General features: G+C 35.3%; 2 protein-coding genes across 3 annotated transcripts; one reads left to right on the forward strand and one right to left on the reverse strand.

Moving 5' to 3' along the window:
- Positions 1–387: 387 nt before the first annotated feature.
- On the forward strand, positions 388–14757 carry LOC132051785 (uncharacterized). 2 transcript variants are annotated; one of them, XR_009413882.1, is made up of 7 exons: positions 388–981; positions 11131–11290; positions 12558–12734; positions 12837–12920; positions 13188–13269; positions 13387–13877; positions 14425–14757. XR_009413882.1 is itself a non-coding variant. In XM_059442993.1 (6 exons), exons 1-6 carry the CDS (start codon positions 620–622, stop codon positions 13824–13826), a joined length of 1305 nt encoding a protein of 434 aa, XP_059298976.1. In that variant the 5' UTR covers positions 388–619; the 3' UTR covers positions 13827–14058. The 2 variants fall into 2 exon arrangements, 1 of the variants encoding a protein (XP_059298976.1); XM_059442993.1 differs by lacking the exon at positions 14425–14757 and having other exon boundaries at positions 13387–14058.
- Positions 14758–16131: 1374 nt separating this feature from the next.
- On the reverse strand, positions 16132–20108 carry LOC132051786 (uncharacterized). The gene is made up of 2 exons (XM_059442994.1): positions 20035–20108; positions 16132–17886 (listed from the first exon to the last, which is right to left on the reverse strand). The coding sequence occupies exon 2, from the start codon at positions 17882–17884 to the stop codon at positions 16379–16381; it is 1506 nt and encodes a 501-aa protein (XP_059298977.1). The 5' UTR covers positions 17885–17886; positions 20035–20108; the 3' UTR covers positions 16132–16378.
- Between the last annotated feature and the right edge of the window lie 1677 nt (positions 20109–21785).

Here is a 21785-nt window from a genome sequence, read left to right on the forward strand (position 1 = left end):
GACATAAAATAATAAATCTCTCTTGTATTATTAAAATAGACAAAAAGATACAAAATACTGTATGCTTCCTCCGTTCACTTTTACGTGTCCACTTTTGACTTTGCACGACCCTTAACAATTAATCAAAGAAGTATATATTTTACCATATTACCCTTACTGATTGGTGTATAGTGTTAATAAATTTGGGAGATTATTTGAAAATGAGTATCTAATAATAAGGTTAAAATTAAAAAAAAAAAAAAAAATTTTATTTTTTTTTTCGATATGTTAAAGTGAAGAAGTAAACTGAAATTTTATTTTTACGTTGTGGACACGTAAGATGAAACGGAGTAGACTATGCTCCTCTGTTTATTTGATTGAAGTGAAAAAGCATTTTTTTAACTCCAAGGCGCCATTATCCAGCTTAATCGAAGAGTTCAGATCTTACCACGTGTCCCTTTCCTACAAAATCAAAACAGTACCTTTTTCCATTCCCTCTTTTTTTTTTTTTTTCTTCCAAAAAATTCAACTCTTCAATCTGTAAATAATTCCATGTAAAAGCTTCACTCTCAATACAATCTCCAACTACCTCTTCAATATAAATCTTATTCAATTTTTGTAGTAATAATCAACAAAAAAAATGGAGGTGGAGAGGTGGATGGAATTGATGAACAAACCAGCAATAATGGAAACATTTGTCGACATTTTGGTATGTGTTGTCCCGATTTGGGTTGCGATAATGATTGGTTTAATGATCGGTTGGTCTTGGAGACCTCGTTGGACCGGTCTTGTCTTTTTAGGACTCCGGTCTAAGCTGAACCGCTTTGTTTGGACCGTTCCACCCGGTTTTGGTGCCAGAAGGGTTTGGTTAGCTTTTACTGCTCTTTCCGCTTTCTCTGTTGGTAGGAAATTGTGGTTTAATTTTAGGACACGTAAGCCTGATTTGGATTCGGGTTCGGGTCAGGTGGATCCGGGTCCGGGTTCGGATGAGCCCAATATCAGGTATGTTTTTTTTTTTTTTTTTTTTTTTTGCAATATATCAGATATATGTGCGTGTTTTTGTTTCTAGGGTTTTGATTTTTGAATTTGATGTAAATGTGTTTTAGTGCTAAAAGGTACTCTCCTGTATACTAAAAATAGTTGTCTCAGTTTGGAAAATCAAGAGATAATTTACCATTTCATACCCCTATTTTACCCTTGTTATTAATTATTGGGTTGCAAAGTTGAAGAAATTCTTAGTGGTATGTTTTATTGATTTAAGTCATTAGATGACTTAGTAATAGTTAGGGGTGATATAATAAAATTGTCATTCTATTTATGGCTTCTTAAGGAGTGTGCCAAGTCGATGCAAGACAAGTAAAAATGGACAGAGGGAGTACTCCCCAGTTTCAATTTATGTGACAGTGTTTGACCTGGTACGAAAGAAAGGAAGACTTTTGAAATATGTGGTTTAAAACGAACCTTTGGACATTTGTGTGAATAGAAATCATTTCATTAGGGTAAAAGATGAATTTTCAAGTTAAGTTGTTTCTAATTATAGAAAGGTGATTTTTTTTTTTTTGTGACAAGGAAATGGTGTGACATAAATTGGGACGGAGGGAGTAGGATTTTTAGGGTGTTGGTTGAAGTTTTTGAGGTTAAGGGCTGATTGCATGTGTGATATTGAAACTAAGGTTGAGTGCTATTTGTTGATAATTACTAGAAACGAAGGTAAGCAAAATTGTTATTGTGCTTTTCTTCTTATAATTTTTGTGTGAAATTTCTGTTCCATTTAGTGAATACAACATCAATGTTTCAATGATCTTTGATGTTGCTAGTAAATGTAAGTGGGTTCAACCAGCTATTGTTGATTTTATGAGAATAGTATTAAACTGGAGAGTAGATAGAAAACCTTTTCTAGTATAGTCAAACTTGGGGATCGACTATGGTGTGGTCCATGCTGGTCGTTGAAGAAGAACACAGGCTCGATGGAGTTTCTGCATGGAATTGAGCTGATCTTAGCTGATTACAGTGCTTTTCAACTCCTTATAATTCTGCAAGTATTCCTGGGCTACTTACATTCACCTATCTTATGAGGATGATTAGAAGAGAGCAATTTGCATTTTCTAAAAATGAACTTGAATTTGAAGGAAGTGCAATTCTTTGAATTTGAACTTTAAAAATTCTGAAAGTTATATCTTATGTAATTTATTCCGAAGTGGGGTAGATATTTTGGAACGTCCCAAACTTGAATGCATGTCACAAATGTTTGTATAGAGAACGTATGTGGTATTGTTAGTAAAAAATGAACATTGACTAGCTTGGATATTGGTTGTAGTTACCATTTCATAAAAGTTTTCGTCTAAATCTAACTCTTCTTGCTTCTGAGCCTAAATTTTGACATGCAAAAGCTTCTAACAACGCAATCATCAGACTAGAGGTAATTTTAATATCTAGAACTATAACTAGAAGGGAGCTAAGTTTCATTCAATTATGTAGCAGCTTTTATCTGTAAGATAAGGATCTGAGCTTGGCCTTTTTATTGTTTAGTACGAAATGAAGAAGAATGACAGTCTTAAGAAAATGAGGGTCAAGCCATCTAATATTCGGTGTGAATTCGGGCATCAATTCCTTTTTTTCTCTATGTATTGAAACAAGGCACTTTGAATCACAGTTCTTTTTTGTAGTTGGAATATTCAAAACATATTTGAAAGGCTTGTACACTGTAATGGTGCCATATAAATGGGGCAGGAGAGTCTTTTAACCGCAAACTTCAAATCTCGTTTAATGGATTCTTCAGTATTATAGAAGAATGAGGCCTTAGTGCAGTAATCTGGCATGCCTTTCATGTGACAGTAAATATTAGCTTTTGTAGATGTCTCTCAAAAATAAAATAAATGTCCTATGATGCTTGATGTCCATTTTACGTCGTGTGGGCCTAAATTTCGCCTTTTTTGAAGCATCTTCATATGTCAAATGTTTGAATTTTTGGACAAACTCTGAATAATTAATGTTGAATTGAGTTCAGTTGTGCATGCTACAAGTCTGGAATTTCCATTATATTTTGTTCTTGGCAGGCTGGAAAAATATGTTCTACCTCAGAAGGATTAGTTGAAATTGAGGATAGGGTATTTGTGTGAAGTAGTTCAAACTTCCGGTGAAGTGGTTGTGCTAGTATCCCTTCAAGTGAACCTGCCGTAGGTTAATAATGATTCAGAGTTGCCTTGATAAAGAAATAGGTAATCAGGAAAGAACTGGAAGAGTTAAGCTGTGTTTGCGTAATCCTTTTATCATTTGCTTATATTTGAGGGACAACAACAACATACCCAGTGTAATCCCACAAGTGGGGTCTGGGTAGGGTTGTGTGTACATAGCCTTACCCTTACCTTGTGAAGGTAGAGAGACTGCTTCCGGTAGACCCTCGGCTCAAGTAAAGCGTGTCATAATCAGTAAGAACGGAAATACAGTAGTGAAGAAGTCTATGTAGAATTTGAGAGAATTTGTGCTAAAAATTAAATTTCTCAAAAGAGATAAAAGAAATGGTCTTAGAAGTAGGTCAATTTTTAGAACTAATGCATTCAAATACCTTTCTATAAAGTAAATGTCATAGCCACTTAATGTGAAAAAGCATCAGTATATGTTTTCTGTATCACAAGGTGGACATGAATATGACTTTGTGAATATACTTATAGGCCTTCATTTGCCAAGAATGCTGGGGAAACCTATTAGCTGTCCGTTAGCTAAAAGATAAGAACACAAGTTTATCAGCCTCACCAAAAAAACGGATCCTGTTGGTCTTGTTAGCATGTTGAGTAATTAAACATGTTAAGAAGGCAATGGAGAAGATCTATTAGCGAAGGAAATAAATTAAAATAAGAAGAAACAGTTTTTGCTGCAACTTCCTCAATTGATAATCTTAGGGAAGGTATTCTGTACGATAAAGTCATTTTGTTTATTTAACAGTAAATGAGGTAGAAGTCTAAACATTCTTTTAAATAAGAAGAAAGGTGCACAACGCTTTACCCTTTTGCTTTTCCCCAATCAAATTCTGTACTTCTTTCACTTCATTGCTTTGCGCTAATCAAATGCCCTAGCAGCAATAACATTGAAGATTGTACAAATGAAGAGTAGCTGACATAAAACTTCAGAAGATTTATTCAACTCGTGTGAGAAAATGAACTTGATTTTAAGGAATAAATCATGTGAGTGACAATTCATGAAGGAGATTTACAATAATGGGACTTCACACCTTCTTGAGGAAAGAGCAGGTGCAAACTCAATGATGCCTGCTCTATAGATCTGTGACCTAAATTTATGCTGCTATTAGCCCTTTGAGTTATGGAATCATTTTGGCCATCCCAGGTCAAATTGATCTAAGAGGCTTTTGAGACTCTTCTTCATAGTGTGTGGGTTTTGAAAGGTGTTTAGAGACCTAAGGTCGTGAGAGACTTATAAAATATTGAACTATCCATATGTAAAGCCATGCAATCTCACATTTAAAGCTTGTTCCATCTTTATTCATCGACAAAAAGAAGAAGCATGTCACAAATGTTTGTGGAAATGCCACAGAGGTCAATTTTGTCAATTTGTGATGATGCTGTGGGTTGTGGAATTAATGTGACTTGTAACAAAATTAAACTTTCTCATCCACATTGAAACACCTTTCAAGTGACACAAGTGGTTGCTGACTATTAGATGAGTATGGACTGCCGTGTATGTTTACTTAGTGGTATGTTTTATTGATTTAAGTCATTAGATGACTTAGTAATAGTTAGGGGTGATATAGTAAAATTGTCATTCTATTTATGGCTCCTTAAGGGGTGTGCCAAGTCGATGCAAGACAAGTAAAATCTGAGTACTCCCCAGTTTCAATTTATGTGACATGCGAAATTTAGGAAAGAAAGGAAGACTTTTGAAAGATGTGGTGTAAAACGAAGCTTTGGACATTTGTGTGAATAGAAATCATTTCATTAGGGTAAAAGATGAATTTTCAAGTTAAGTTGTTTCTAATTATAGAAAGGTGATTTTTTTTTTTGTGACAAGGAAACGGTGTGACATAAATTGGGACGGAGGGAGTAGGATTTTTAGGGTGTTGGTTGAAGTTTTTGAGGTTAAGGGCTGATTGCATGTGTGATATTGAAACTAAGGTTGAGTGCTATTTGTTGATAATTACTAGAACTGAAGGCAAGCAAAATTGTTATTGTGCTTTTCTTCTTATAATTTTTGTGTGAAATTTCTGTTCCATTTTTACAACATCAATGTTTCAATGATCTTTGATGTTGCTAGTAAATGTAAGTGGGTTCAACCAGCTATTGTTGATTTTATGAGAATAGTATTAAACTGAGAGTAGATAGAAAACCTTTTCTAGTATAGTCAAACTTGGGGATCGACTATGGTGTGGTCCATCGTTGAAGAAGAACACAGGCTCGATGGAGTTTCTGCATGAATTGAGCTGATCTTAGCTGATTACAGTGCTTTTCAACGCCTTCAATTCTGCAAGTGTTTTTATTCACCTATCTTATGAGGATGATTAGAAGAGAGCAATTTGCATTTTCTAAAAATGAACTTGAATTTGAAGGAAGTGCAACTTTGAATTTGAACTTTAAAAATTCTGAAAGTTATATCTTATGTAATCTATTCTGAAGTGGGGTAGATATTTTGGAACGTCCCAAACTTGAATGCATGTCACAAATGTTGGTGTAGAGAATGTATGTGGTATTGTTAGTAAAAAATGAATATTGACTAGCTTGGATATTGTTTGTAGTTACCATTTCGTAAAATCGTTAAATCTAATTCTTCTTGCTTCTGAGCCTAAATTTTGACATGCAAAAGATGGTAACAACGCAATCATCAGACGAGAGGTAATTTTAATCTCTAGAACTATAACTAGAAGGGAGCTAAGTTTCATTCAATTATGTAGCTTTTATCTGTAAGATAAGGATCTGAGCTTGGCCTTTTTATTGTTTATACGAAATGAAGAAGAATGACAGTATTTAGAAAATGAGGATGCATCTAATATCGTGTGGCATCAATTCCTTTTTTTTCTCATGTATTGAAACAAGCCACTTTGAATCACAGTTCTTTTTTGTAGTTGGAATATTCAAAAATATTTGAAAGAATGGTGTCTCTTTTAACTGCAAACTTCAAATCTCGTTTAATGGTTTCTTCAGTATTATAGAAGAATGAGGCCTTAGTGCATTAATCTGGCATGCCTTCATGTGACAGTAAATATTAGCTTTTGTAGATGTCTCTCAAAAATAAAATTGATGTCCATTTTATGTCGTGTGGGCCTAAATTTCGTCTGTTTTGAAGCATCTTCATATGTCAAATGTTTGAATTTTTGGACAAACTCTGAATAATTAATGTTGAATTGAGTTCAGTTGTGCATGAGCTACAAGTCTGGAATTTCCATTATATTTTGGTTCTTGGCAGGCTGGAAAAATATGTCCTACCTCAGAAGGATTAGTTGAAATTGAGGATAGCGTATACATTAGTCAGAAGTAGTTCAAACTTCCATTGAAGTGGTTGTGCTAGTATCCCTTCAAGTGAACCTGCCGTAGGTTAATAATGATTCAGAGTTGCCTTGATAAAGAAATAGGTAATCAGGAAAGAACTGGAAGAGTTAAGCTGTGTTTGCGTAATCCTTTTATCATTTGCTTATATTTGAGGGACAACAACAACATACACATTGTCATCTCACAAGTGGGGTCTGGGTAGGGTTGTGTGTACATAGCCTTACCCCTACCTTGTGAAGGTAGAGAGACTGTTTCCGGTAGACCCTCGGCTCAAGTAAAGCGTGTCATAATCAGTAAGAACGGAAATACAGTAGTGAAGAAGTCTGTAGAATTTGAGAGAATTTGTGCTAAAAATTAAATTTCTCAAAAGAGATAAAAGAAATGGTCTTAGAAGTAGGTCAATTTTTAGAACTAATGCATTCAAATACCTTTCTATAAAGTAAATGTCATAGCCACTTAATGTGGAAAAAGCATCAGTATATGTTTTCTGTATCACAAGGTGGACATGAATATTATGACTTTGTGAATATACTTATAGGCCTTCATTTGCCAAGAATGCTGGGGAAACCTATTAGCTGTCCGTTAGCTAAAAGATAAGCTTGTTTCTCATGCTGACAAGTTTATCAGCCTCACCAAAAAACGGATCCTCATTGGTCTTGTTAGCATGTTGAGTAATTAAACATGTTAAGGAGGCAATGGAGAAGAAATTTTAACATCTATAATAGTGAAGGAAATAAATTAAAATAAGAAGAAAGGTGCACCATGTTTTTGTTTTCGTACTCCTGCAACTTCCTCAATTGATAATCTTAGGGGGAGATAAAGTCATTTTGTTTATTTAAGGTAGGTAAATGATGATGTAGAAGTCTAAACATTCTTTTAAATAAGAAGAAAGGTGCACAATGCTTTACCCTTTTGCTTTTCCCCAATCAAATTCTGTACTTCTTTCACTTCATTGCTTTGCGCTAATCAAATGCCCTAGCAGCAATAACATTGAAGTTGGTTGTACAAATGAGGTTCCTGAGGTAGCTGACATAAAACTTCAGAAGATTTATCTCAACTCGTGTGAGACAATTCGTTTAGGGGCTTATAATATTGAGACTTCATTCCTTAAGGAATAAATCATGTGAGACTGACAATTCATGAAGGAGATTTACAATAATGGGACTTCACACCTTCTTGAGGAAAGAGCAGGTGCAAACTCAATGATGCCTGCTCTATAGATCTGTGACCTAAATTTATGCTGCTATTAGCCCTTTGAGTCTTCTTCTCTTTTTCGCGGAATCATTTTGGCCATCCCAGGTCAAATTGATTTAAGAGGCTTTTGAGACTCTTCTTCATAGTGTGTGGGTTTTGAAAGGTGTTTAGAGACCTAAGGTTGTGAGACTTATAAAATATTGAACTATCCATATGTAAAGCCATGCAATCTCACATTTAAAGCTTGTTCCATCTTTATTCATCGACAAAAAAGAAGAAGAAAAAAGCTCGTCTCATGTGTACAGCATATAAAGTGTTTGTGGAAATGCCACAGAGGTCAATTTTGTCAATTTGTGATGATGCTGTGGGTTGTGGAATTAATGTGACTTGTAACAAAATTACTACTTTCTCATCCACATTGAATCACTACCTTTCAAGTGATGCACAAGTGGTTGCTGACTATTAGATGAGTATGGACTGCCGTGTATGTTTACTTCTGTGGTTGAATTAGGTAACTACAAGTTCGTATACACACTTACCCCAAAAAAAGAAGAAGTTATAAGCTCATGTGCAGTTCCACTCTTGCTGAAGTGAGGTAATTGCATTGTGCTGCACAGCTATTATTGTGTCAGATGTAATATATCGTAGATATGCAAAGTGGCTAAGTAAGTGGTGTATGTGTATGCCCATTCGTAGCCCAGAATCATTTACGGCTTTTGCTACCTCTAGCTGTTGAAAGCGGATTTAAAATTTGTGGGATTAGAAAAGAGTAAGCTGCTTTGAACAATGGGGTTGCTTCGGCCTTCGGGGGCAAGAGCACTCCACCACTAACCAGGAGGTTGGGAGTTTTGAGTTACCAAGGGTGCCAAATGGAAAGGACCTTGGTTGATTCCTGGAAGTGGGTGTTCGTGGGTGGTTGATTCCTGGAAGTGGGTGTTCGTGGGTGGAGTTTATCATACTTAAAAGAAAAAGAGTAGCTGCTTCTGACTACTAAAATTCTGTTTCATATATAGTTAGTATATTTTTCACCTCTATGTTGAGAGTTCTATATATATAACTCATAAAAACAAAATTTCTAGTTTTATTAAGACTTTCCCTTTCATCAAATTGTAAAAACTGCTTATATTCCAGTGTTGTCAAAGGCGCGCTTAAAGCCCTAAAGCGAGGCTCAAAACATGTTGAGCGCTTCGCCTCGCTTTATGCGAGCTTCAGTGTCATCATCAAGGCTCTAAGACATACTTTTCCTTGCCAATTAGCCTCTCTTGAAGAGATGACACCAGATAATTGATATTTTACTCTATTGTTATGTTTTTACAATTTGTTTGTCCATATGTTTGTTATCCATGCTTATTATTATTAGTCTTGGGCTAAACATATATATATATATATATATATATATATATATATATATATATATATTATTTTGCACCACTGCGCCTTTTTCCAGTAAAGCCCACACTTTATTTGCGCTTTGCGCTTAAAGCCCCAGCTGACTTTAGAGCTTTTTAGCGCTTTTCGCTTTTGATAACACTGGTATATTCAAATATCTTTGGATCCTTCTATTATTTATTTATCCAATCCTTTTTCCTGTTTTGTCTTTTGCCCAGGGTTTAAAACCCAGTATGGATGTCCTCAAGGATATCCAAAGATCACACGAAACCTCGTGGCATTTTTAAACATCTGGCTACTATTTTCTTTTCCTGCTGTTTTCTTTTTTGAATTGCTTTGAAATGTTTTTACTTGACCCGAGGGTCTGTCGGAAACAACTTCTCTACCTCCCAAGGTAGGGGTAAGGTCTGCGTACACACTACCCTCCCCAGACCCCACTTGTGGGATTACACTGGGTAATGTTGTTGTTGTTGTTGTTGTTGGTTACTATTTTCTTTTCTAAATTCAGTTGTTTGTCTTTTCGATTGTCATGTTTTTAGGAAAATATTTGCTTCATATTTTACAAATTCAGGACTTGGGGAGCAGTAGCTTTGCCTTTTGTTCTTGCTAATTGCGGGATGCATGTAAATTTTTATTTTTTATTTTTTTTAAATCAAGATTATGGTAGTGTGTCTTATAGGGCCATTTGATTGGATGATGGGAAATTTGGGGGGTACTTTGTGAATTGTGACTGTGAACTCTATTTCTTGATACTTGAGTGCGCAGTCCACGCGATCTTTACATGGGCCTATTCTGTGACATGCTATTTGGATATTCATTCCTCAAGGAGCTATACACTTATGTCAGCAGAATTCTCTAATTTTTAATTCCAGATGCAAACACTATGATTCACATCTCTGAGTTTCTGGAGCTTACCAATTATTTTGCCTGGTCCAAGTGCAATACTTCTATTACTCCTGTAAGATGCCCTGAACCGACAATCACGATTCCTTCAATAATCATCCGTTTCTAGTCAATCTCTCTGCCTTATCTCTCTCTCTGAATATCCGTAGTCTGACGTCTCTCTTCTGCACTAGACACTAGGTCCAAAGAATCAGTACCTTCATCGGATGAGATTTTTGTTTTGGTATGTGCTATCGTCTTTCCAAAAATTGGAGGCACACCTGCTTCTCCGCAGACACCTTACTAAGTTTGTGAAAACAACGAGAGGAAGTTCAGTGTTGGAGACCCCGTGGTTTTACACAAACTTTTCCTTACATGTTCTGGTAATAAAGATTAGAAATTATGTGTTGGTGTCGCTCCAGGGATCTGGTTCGGTGGAAAGATGCAGTGCATTATGTGTGGGTAGGGCGTACTTCATGAGTTTGAACCCTGCCACCAACTGAAGCTTGGTATTTAAGTTGGAGATGAGCAGAGGGGTGTGCCCACACTCCCCTGAGTTCCAAACTAGAGGGCCAATTGGGGTTGGGCCAGCTAACTTATAGGGATTCTTGGTTATAAAATAAATACAAATAGATTACACTTTGTCTATAGTATATCTGCATATGTAGTTTTTCTTCATTGTTAAATGCAATAAGTAATTTCTTGGAATTAAAATTAAACTGGGAAGAAATCATAATTGACAGTTTTCATTGTTCAATGTCTACTTGGAACTGTTCAATTTACCATTAGTTCAATATGATTTTGTGATGCTTCAGATACCAGCTTTTTAGCTGCAAATCATGGTTCTCATGTATACACAAAAATTTATAGTTTCTTTTTCTGCATTGAATTGACCTTATTCTGTAGTATTGAACAAAATATAGAAGAGTAGTTGTGTTATAGTCATTTAAGGCAGATATTTAGAAGAGGATTTCTGTGTTTTGCAGTTCTGGGGAAGAAGTTGGTTGATTTAAAAGAGAATGACAAAAACTAATTATCGGTCTCCTTAGTAAATATGCATTTCTGTCGAGTGTTGAATGAGAATTTCAATTCTATAGAGTGCTTACATTACTGGCACAATTTTCGGCCTTTTAGATGATTTTTGTCCCTTTATTTAGTTAGACAGATGACAGCATCTGCTTCATTCCTGCAGGCATTTTACTGGATCAGAAAATGAGGACATAGTGACTCAGAAAGATCTGGAGCACTTTCTGCATTTACTAGATGGTAAAGATGGAGAGATGGCATGGCAAACCATGATGGAGCGCTCTACTTCAAACTTCACATACCAAGCTTGGCGGCATGAGCCTGAGGTCAAGTTTACCTAGATTATGATATGGCTTTTCTTCAACATTTCTGGTTTCAAGAACCAATTTTCTTGAGAATTGCTTGATCCCAACTTTTACTTACATCATGTAACTTAATAAGCTGAAAGGGTAAGACTGCTAGTGTGTGGTATATACTCTCAGGAGAAGCATTAGGACTCCTCAGAAACTATTACCTCCTTTTTGACCCATAATGGAACTGGGTATATGGGAGCATTAAGTCCAGCTTTTATATAGTTACAACTTTAGAAATTTCCATAGCACAGCGTTGAGCTATTTATATCTTTGATACTTTAGAATGACTCATGTCTACGCTATGTTCTTTAATCAGCTTAATTTCCATTTGATGTCTTGATGTTTCAAATGATCCAAAGGCTGAAAATCAGTTAGTGTTTATCCTATTCAAGGATCAGTTTAGGGTCAGGCTGCTTAGGTACGGGTTCTTGTTTCTGGGGCAAACTGAAGCAGTCATCTGCTGATAATTTAATAAATGACTTCATATCAGTTCGCATTTTTCCTTCAACATTTAGAAGCATGAATTAGTAACATAATTTCCCTTGTTTCATATGACGGATTGGTTTCTGGTGATACAGCAATGAGTCCCCTTGCTGACACAGCTTTAGATGCTCATTTTAGCAACCTCAAATAATAGTCATTTTTGCTTACATTTTTAGATACATCTTCAGTATCTTTTGCCAATAAAACAGAGGGAGTTTCTTTTAGGCTCCCTTCTTTGAGCTTGATTTGTGATATGTGCTTTCTTCCTCTGTGGAAATGGGGAGCCCTTATTTGATTTCTATATGTTCATATTATTATTTTGACATGCCAAAAAACATCGCAGACCTAGTTTGAGGGAGACGTGCCTCTGCTTAAATCATTGCTTTATTTTGATTCTTTTTAGGTGTATCACTGATTTGCTTTTCCTTTTGCTACTTTCAAATCCTCATATCAATTTGAATTATTTGTGTTATGTTACTGGAAATTGTCAAAAGTAGAAATGGAGTTTTAAATTTTTTTGTGATTCTCCATGAATCAGACCTTTTTTATGCTCTTCAGCTAGATACCAATATCCGATGTACTACTGGAGTAAGTATAAATTAATCTGTATTTCTCAAGCCATAATTGCTTGTGTATTGCATGATTTGCAACTCTGTCAAAAACCAATGGCTTTTTATCCATACTATTAATTTAAATTTTTCTTTGAAACTTCTCTGTTCTCTCTTAGTGATTCTAACAGAGCCTTTCTGTCTGTCAGATGGGCCCAACAATCTACAAAACCAAAACTGTTTTTGAAGATGCAACTCCTGACATAGTCAGAGATTTCTTCTGGGATGATGAGTTTAGGCCAAAATGGGACCCAATGCTTGGTTATTTCAAGATATTGCAGGAATGTCCACGTACAGGATCTATGATTATCCACTGGATTAAAAAGGTTCGTTACTCGTCTAAGCTGTCTCGGTGTTGTGAGAAATTCCTTATGATTCATTTCTTCCATTAGCTTCTTCACTCACGTAAATTGTTTTTGGTGCTGCAGTTCCCATTCTTCTGCAGTGATCGTGAATATATCATCGGTAGAAGAATTTGGGAATCTGGGAAAACACACTACTGTGTGACAAAGGTGAGCTTTAGAGGACCACATGTAAATTTGATTGTTGTCTGAATGCTTCAAATACAAATTTAAGTGACTGCTCTGTCGTTACACTGTCTTTTCATTTAGTGCTTCTACCTAACATTTTTCAGACCTTTTTGGACTTATGAAGCTGCTGTGTCTAAAACTTTTTAATTGTTTCCATGAAGTTCATAAATTTACTTATTTGTACTTGGACAAAGTTTTCCTATATTTGACTTTGAGGTTTGTTCACATCTTCAACATGATCTTCCACAGAGTGTACCATACCCAGCTCTGCAAAGACGTGACAAGCCTAGGCGTGTGGACCTCTACTTTTCAAGTTGGATTGTTAAGCCGGGTAGGTAGTGGCTATTACTGACAGACGTTTAAAAGGGATTAACTTTGCAATATTTACTGTTGCCTGTTCCTTAAGTTGACCTTTACTCAAGTGTGTACACTCGTGAAATTGATGTAGTGGAATCGAAGAAGGGAGATGGACAGTTATCTGCATGTGAAGTCACTCTTATTCACTATGAAGATATGGGCATCCCTAAAGATGTTGCTAAACTGGGAGTTCGTCATGGAATGTGGGGAACAGTGAAGAAGTTGCACAACGGCTTCAGAGCATACCAGAATGCAAGAAAATCAGAGGCAGCAGTGTCTAGGTGTGCGATGATGGCACGAATCACTACAAAGATCTCGCTTGATGAAGGCGTTGATGCTTTGGAGCAAGTTTCTGCTGAAGAAGATAGAGCTGTGGAACTCCGAGGCCAGAGAAGGGATGGCGGGATTGACTGGAAATGGGTGGCTATAGGAACGGTGGCTGTAGTTTGTGGCCTTCGTACAGGAATGATCGGAAAAGCTGTGTTATTTGGAGCAGGGCAAAGGATTGCTCGCAGAGGCATAAATGCTTAGTGAGGAGTCGTAGCCAGCATCACTTTGTAGCAATTCAACCTTATTATTATTGTATGTATTATTCTTTATTGTTTTACATTAAAGCCTGTCGTGATCGTGCCCACAACCAGCTTTAATTGTTCTTCTGATTTTATTTGATTAGGGCTCAGAATAGCAGATAATTACTACCCCCTAAATGGGGGTGGTGCTTTTGCCTGCTTGGCTCAATTTGAGTTGTTCATATCTTGAGAGAGACACTCGCTCGGCCAATTAGTTTTCGCTTAATGAAAGCCTAATTCAATGAAATCTATATATTAAAGTTAGGCATAAACAAGGTGATATGACACCTGTCTATGGCCTAGAAAACTATTTATCTCCTTTTTTTCACCTTTTTCCACTTCATTTTTTCTTCCATTTTTTGTATTTAATTGCCCATTAACTTCAGCATATTAAAATCTCTACATCAGTTACAAATTGATTACAATTATTATAACCATCACACTTACAAAAATAAAGGCTTATTATTCTGCCTTTTTAAGTCTACGTCAATTACAAGTATTATATCTATATACATAACAAACCATACAATGCCACTTACCTACATCATTCTTTGAACCAGATTTATCAGCAGATGGGAGCATTCAAGAATGCACCACTATTCAGAGCAGCAATAGCGAATTAAATCAGCATCAGCAGCCTCTCCCAATGATGATTCTCGTGGATCAGGACAGTAGAGCTTTCACATAACATATCCCAAGATCGACGCTTGAGAAACTTATGACACTAGGATCTGAATTGTTTTTTCACTTCCATATATTTTAGATTTTGTAAGAAACCTAAGAATGACTCTAGGCCTTCTTTTTTCTCCAGTTTTGTTTTTCTTTAATACCTTTATGCTCGTTGATCATAGTTATTTACCTTTATGTTGGTTGATCACAGTTATTTACATGTACTTTTTTTGTTTATCTGAAAACTTATTTTGCTTGTATATATAGGTGGATAGACGATACAAAAACTATTACAATCAAATAAAGGTAGTTGTATTAATGTATGAAGTAGTGGCTGGAAATGAAGCTGTAAATATTTTTCAGCCTTAGCTCATGACTCATGTCACGACATTTCAGATGTTTAAGAGATGGAATTATGGGATAGATTGAGGTCACAAAAAGGACTACCGGAGAAAAGGACTATATGTTTATTCATGGAGACCCCGACGCAAATGACTAGACAGATCAATATTTGTTCTTCGAGCTTGAATTTAAAGCAAAACTATTGATGCATATTTATTTGACTTTCGACATTTTAAAGTCGTAAATTTGAAAAGAATGACCAAAGAATTTATCACTTAATCTTAATGAATGTGATCTACATTTATTTTCTTTTTCATTGTGATATGTCTTTGGAATTTGTTTTGTTTTTCTTCCTTTTTATCTTTTCACGACACTTGAGCGATTTAGAAGTCACAAAATATTTTCATCGTGTGACTGATTTATTAAGCAAAAGAAGATAAAAATATTTCTCCTCTCTAAATTTAAATACTTGTGTTTTCATTTCCTTTTTTCTTGAATGCTATTATCTTTTATATAATGCCTGTAAAGTGTTATGTGATAGTTTTTTCAGTTGGAAATTGTGGCAAAAATCATAATAGGAAAATAATAGCAACACGTAGTGAGTCAAATATTTACTTTCAGATGTAAACGGTTAATCACCCTATCCTTTCCCCATCTGATCTTAATTTCATGTCATTAATAAAGTGTTATGATCCTTTTATTTAATTAAGGTTCAAATATTTTCAAGATTTAGATTTTACTTTTGCGTTACTTTTAATGTTCAGGTATTAGTAAAAATCATTTTGAAATATAATCTTCCTCTTCATCTCACCCCTCAATTTCTGTTCAGTGGATATAATAAACTACCGAATAGGCCTCTATTCTAAGACTATAGAAGCAAGATACAGTCTTTATATCCGACAAATAAAAATGGCCACAACCATCCATACTTCCATTCACTGTGTGACGCCCCGGAAGGTGTTCTATGTGTGATGCATGAGATACGGGAGAGGGAGGTGTGTGTGCGCGCGCGCGGATGCGCTGACATTAAGCTTTAAACATCAATACAAAAGCGAAAAGATTTTAATAAAGAATTGAACAGTCATTAAACACGCCCTCGATCCACATCATAAAAAGAACAAAAAAGTTTGACTGCATTTTTCCGACTTTTAAAAACGTGTTCTATTAAGCAGTGGCTTCACTTTTACTCAGGAAAACATGGTTGTCCCTGTATATGTGTTTACAATCAAACTGAATAAAACAGGAAGAAACCTGCATGAGCACTATCACAACTACAGGATCGGGACCTGATTACTCCAAACAAAACTGATTCTTTGCGCTTTACAAAGAATAACAAACCACGAAAAGCAGGAAATCAAAAATACTGTAGAAAAGGGCAACGGGTGCAGCAGCAGCAGCTAAATACTAGAAAAGAGCAAAGGGTGAGCAGCAGCAGGTCTCACATATGAGATTCATCTAAGATTTCAGTGTCCAATAAAGCAAGTGCATGTTCAAGTATTCAACTCACTCCTTCATGCTATCATTGTCATCAGCTTCCTCCTCACTTAAATCAAGATCAGCTAACAATTCCTCCAACGGGACAGAAGGTGGGGCATCATCGCCATCAGTCACAGATGCCATTTCTGATGGCTGATACTCCTTGTTGCGATAAAGGGATATGTTGAATCTCAAATCTGGATTCTCCTCTAAATCTCTCAAGAATTGTTCATACTCAGAGCTATTCTTCTCTTCATGATCTCTACCCTTTACATTTTCATCAATCTCCATATTGAGAGATTTCAGCTTCCATGAACGAGACTTCCCACGCTTCTTCTGCCATTTCTCTTCAAAGCCTTTATACTTGTCCAGCTCACTGTCATTACTATTAGCAGCATATAAGTCATACCCAAGTGCGTTATCCCCAGGATTTAGAAGATGCCCCAGATGTGTTCGTACGTTGAAAATCGTATCATTCTTCCCAAAATCAGACACACGAGCTACTTGGGCATCTGCCAAAGCATACTTAGATCCACCAATATTCACCTCAGAAGAAACAGCCTCAACATCTAGAACTATATATTCCACAAGCTGCCTACTAGAAAGTAGGGACTTAAAAGACGACCTCCAATACTGTTCCGCATCCAGAAAACAGTTCCTGAGAGTAAATGGGTCAAGCAAAGCAATGTTGTTACTCACCTTGGTGCAGATCACAAGTGGCCCTAGATTCCCCAAACTATTTGCAACTTTTGGTGGAAGACAAATCAGGTCCTCACGACAAACTGGGCAAATTTCAACTGAAAAAGTATACTTATAGTTGTAAAGGCTGCTCTTAACATCATGAGACACTAGTTGTTTGTCATTACGGCTCCGACTGGGAACAACTTTCGATATGAACTCCACAAATTTTACAGCATGACTCCGATTAGAGAAGAACATATCAATTCCTTGATCCATTTGCTTAATCATTATAGCACGAGCAGCGGCATCATGCTTAAGAATAAGCTGTTCCAAATAGAAGAAAGTTCGCCTGTGAGAAACATGCTGTCTTAGTTGCACTGCAGCCACCCACTGATCAGGATTAGCCTGAACCCTCGTACAAGCTTCACACATTTGGTCTTGGACAACATATTCAACTGTGTAGGCCTGCTCAAGGATAGCTCCGTGAAGAACCTCTTTCTGAACCTTCAACTTGACTTTGATTCGCTTGGAGTGAGGTTCAGTCCAAATGAACTCTGCCTGCACTAAACGAATTTTATTCAAATTCTTCAACCTCTTCACACAGAATGTCAATAGCTCCTTTGATTCTATTTGGGCTTTAATCCAAGTCCTCGGAGGCTGCAAATATCTATCACATTCAGGGCAATGACATATGATGACATGCTTCTGGAGACCTTCTGTTATGTCAACTTCAGACCTCAAGCAGTTGGCACACATATTCGCAGCATTTGGTTGCATACTTATACCACATTTGCAACATAGAACATTTCCAATTGTATGATGCACTGTAAACATGCCCATTTCTTGTGCCATGGCTGGTAAGAGACACAGACAAGACAGCAGTAAGCAGACCAAAAGATTATGAAATACGCATCAACAATTTAAAATTGCCAAAGCAAACAAAAAAAGACAATTTAAAGTTACCAAAACCACCCAAAAGAGTGTAATATATTGCAAAGTCAAGGTCTACAGTCACATCCGGTGGATAGAAGATTTTTTACGTGACATCGCTCCAAATTACCGTAGAAGCTACAACCCCGAGAAGTGAGAACAAGCTACTGGGAAATTTAATTCGGGTAATCTCAATTCTATGGCTTCAAATATAAGTGAAAGGAAACATAAAGGTTGAATCCTTTTTTAAAGCCATGACGAACAGCTTTTTATTTTACAGTTAATCTTTAGTCCAAGGATAGAAGAAGTACAAATAAGTGCAGCTCTTGAACAAAATTGATCTAAACCAAGATAAAACTTCAAACTTCACTACATTTTAGATTCCCCATTAATTAATTTCTTCTATCTTTCCTTAGACAACAGCTTGAGATAAAAAGGAGAAAACCGTGATTTTGGCTGTGCACGGGATTTAACTTTATGCTTCCTTTTCACTTCCTTATAGAAAAAAAAAATATCTTCATCAGAAAATTGTACTTAGGACCAAAGATCTTTTTTTGAGAAACAGGTACTGTTGTATTCCTCAGCATTAAGGGAATGCTGGCGACCTCCAAAAACAGACAGTAAAGAAAAAGATTTTAAAGATAAAGATAAACTTACAGTGCTCCTAGTAAATCTACAAGGTCATCTACATTCTCTATACATTGTTCTTTACACAAAAATAGAAAGATACAATACAATTCTCCTTCACTTTCTGAATAGAATTTGATGTATCTTCAAAACATCTCCCATTTCTTTCTTTCCATACTGTCCACCAAATGCATGCGGGGATTACCCTCCACTTAGAACCAAAGATCTTCCGTTTCTTGTTTGAAAGTTCAATTCAAAATTGAGGCCACGCAAATATACAAACACAAAGCATGACTAAGCCTTTATCAATTTTGACTTCCAAGCCACTTGGGGTCGGTTATATGAATACTCACCATCCATGCCTATTTAGATTCTCTGACACTAGAATTTCTCTACATTTTCTACTGGCAGACAAATATCTAACATAATTAAAAGACTCATAACAGATATTGGACCTAAAGTAAGCTTACAAGCATGACTAAGCTTTAATCAATATCTTCTCGTCAATCAAAAAAAAATTATCCTCTCCTAAGGAGCAAAAAGAATAACAGAGAAAATACATACATAAAAGCTGAAAACTTCATGGCTTCAACATGCAGAAATCAGTGACTGAGAAATATTTATTTAATCTAAGGACCCGTTTGGCCATGAGAATTATTCACTTTTCGGAAAACAAATTTACTTTATTTGAAAACCAGCATTGGCCATGAAAATTCCAAATACAACTTCAAGTTGTATTTGGAATTTGGAAAACACCTAAAACCCTGTTTTCACTTCTTTCTTTCTTTTTTTTTTTTTTTTTTTTTTTTCACTTTCAGGGGTCATTTGGTGGCCGGTTAGGAGTAAGTTATTCATGTATTAAAATCTGCATAAGTAATACTTTGTTTTGTAGTCATGTATAAAATTAGTATGACATTTGGTTTGCAATTTAGAAATCCGCATAACTAATATATGTATAAGTTATGAGGGAATCTATGTATTATTTTATGCCGGGCAAAAGGTGGAATAGCTAATACATGAATAATCAAATCGTGCATGACTAATCCAGGTATTACTAATAGCCGCATAACTCTAACCAGCTACCAAACGACCCTCAATACATTCAACACAATTAAATATTATTTGCAAAAAGTATAACCAAACACACAAGTCCATCTTCAACTCCAACTTGATAAATTCCAAATAAAGTGAAATATTTGGTTTCTATGGCCAACCAGTATGCAATTCAACAACTTCATATAAAGAGAAATGAGAATAATAACCAAAATCACGTTTTCAAGAAGCAGAAATCTCGATTCGAACTAGTATCAATTCAATTATGGTGTGTAAAGTTAGAGTTCTTTTCAAGTTTAAAATTTCAACAGATTTTTCTTAAACTTTATATTATTTCTTTTGGGAAAAAGAAAAAAAGAAAAAAAAAAGACAGACAAAGTGATGAAACTTACCTGATGAAGAGGAAGGCGGCGGCAGAGACTCCCAGTGAATGGGATTTAATTGGAACCCTAAAACCCTAAACAATATGAATGTAAAAGAGGCAAAGTTTTGGGCTGATAGGTAAATAATAGTAGCCACTTTTAATAGTATGTTCTTTATAATATTGGTATATTCCTCCTTTATTATTAAAATTGTCACGAGTGGATATCATACGTGTACTGATATTTAATTAGTAGCCACTTTTAATAGTAAAGGATAGTGGCATGGCACCTCCTAAATTGATAAAAAAATTTATATACTAAATTATTTTATTAAATATTTGATCTGTGGATATCACAATTAGACGCGTGGTACATGTCAATCTGAATCTATTTGAATATTTTTCGTGAATTTTTTTCTTTTTGGTTCCTTTACTAGTCGGACTCTCTGATTTTCTATTTATCTTTTTATTATTCATATTTTCTTTTTCTCTATTCTATTATTTTACCGTAATCTATAGTGAGAACACACAAAATAGAAAAGATCCCTTAAATTAAGCATTTCTCTTAATATCAAATTGATAATAAGAATTTTGGATTGAGATGAAAATTCAACTTTTTTTATAATTTCTTTTGTTGGTTACTTAAACGTGTTTGCTTGTGTATATTTGATTTGGGACACTCTTAATAAGCAATAAATAAAATGAGTAGAAATGATTGAGTACTTAATAATAAGGGTAAAATAGGTATAAATTGGTAAATTATGTCTTGGGTTTTCACACTATACAACCTACAAGTAAAGTGGACATCTATTTTAGTATAGTGGATGTGATGGAAATTTCGTAAGCATTGCTTAGAAAAAACATGAAATTTATGATTTATTTTTTAGAACTTAGTTTATCTAATTTTACATTTACTTATAAGGTGTATTTACTGTTGAAGGATTTTTTCTATAATTTTCTTATTTTGATTGGTGTAATTTATTGAAGATGTTATTTTTTCGACTCATTTTCTACATAAAAGATGATTCGGTGAAAATGTTGATTTTACTTTTTTAATGGGTGTGATTTCTTGTTTAAAATACTAATTATGTTCGTTTTTTTATTTTAGAGATGTAATTTTCATATTTGCAAATAAAAGACGGCCTATTAAGTTGAACCGAAAACTCAAAAGAGATGGATCCGACCCAAATACATGTTCCTAACAAGATGTACATTGAAGAAAATTAATAGCAAATTCAACCCATTGCCCCTCTCTTTTCTCTATTTGTTCTTCTACCACTAAAATTTATTTCTCCTCCACCACCTTGGACAACTTTAACGGAAGAGGGGTATATTTGGCCCTTTTTCGATAGTACAGGGGTATATTTGGTCCTTTTCTGTTTTTAAAGCTACTCCTTCCGTCTCAATTTAAGTGTCGTACTATGCACGAAGTTTAAGAGTTAAAGAGAGACTTTTGAATCTTGTGGTCCTAAATTAAAGATGCATCTAATGTATTAAAAGCAATCGTGTGGTTATAAATTTATCGGGTAAGATATTTAAATTGTCAACTTACTAAATATAGAGAAAAAAGTGGAGATATACCAAAAAGAAAAATAAGATACTTAAATTGGGATAGGGGGAGTATTAAGTAATATTTGGCCATTATTATTTTAATAAAGAAAAAATTTCATCCGTTCAGTTTACCACAAGTAAAGATAAAAGGAAATCATGTGTACGTTAATATATTTTTACCGATAGTTGAACAATTGAATGAAACAATTATTTACTGAGTATACACTGTGA

This window comes from Lycium ferocissimum, chromosome 4 (assembly GCF_029784015.1).
Source record: "Lycium ferocissimum isolate CSIRO_LF1 chromosome 4, AGI_CSIRO_Lferr_CH_V1, whole genome shotgun sequence".
NCBI lineage: Eukaryota > Viridiplantae > Streptophyta > Magnoliopsida > Solanales > Solanaceae > Lycium > Lycium ferocissimum.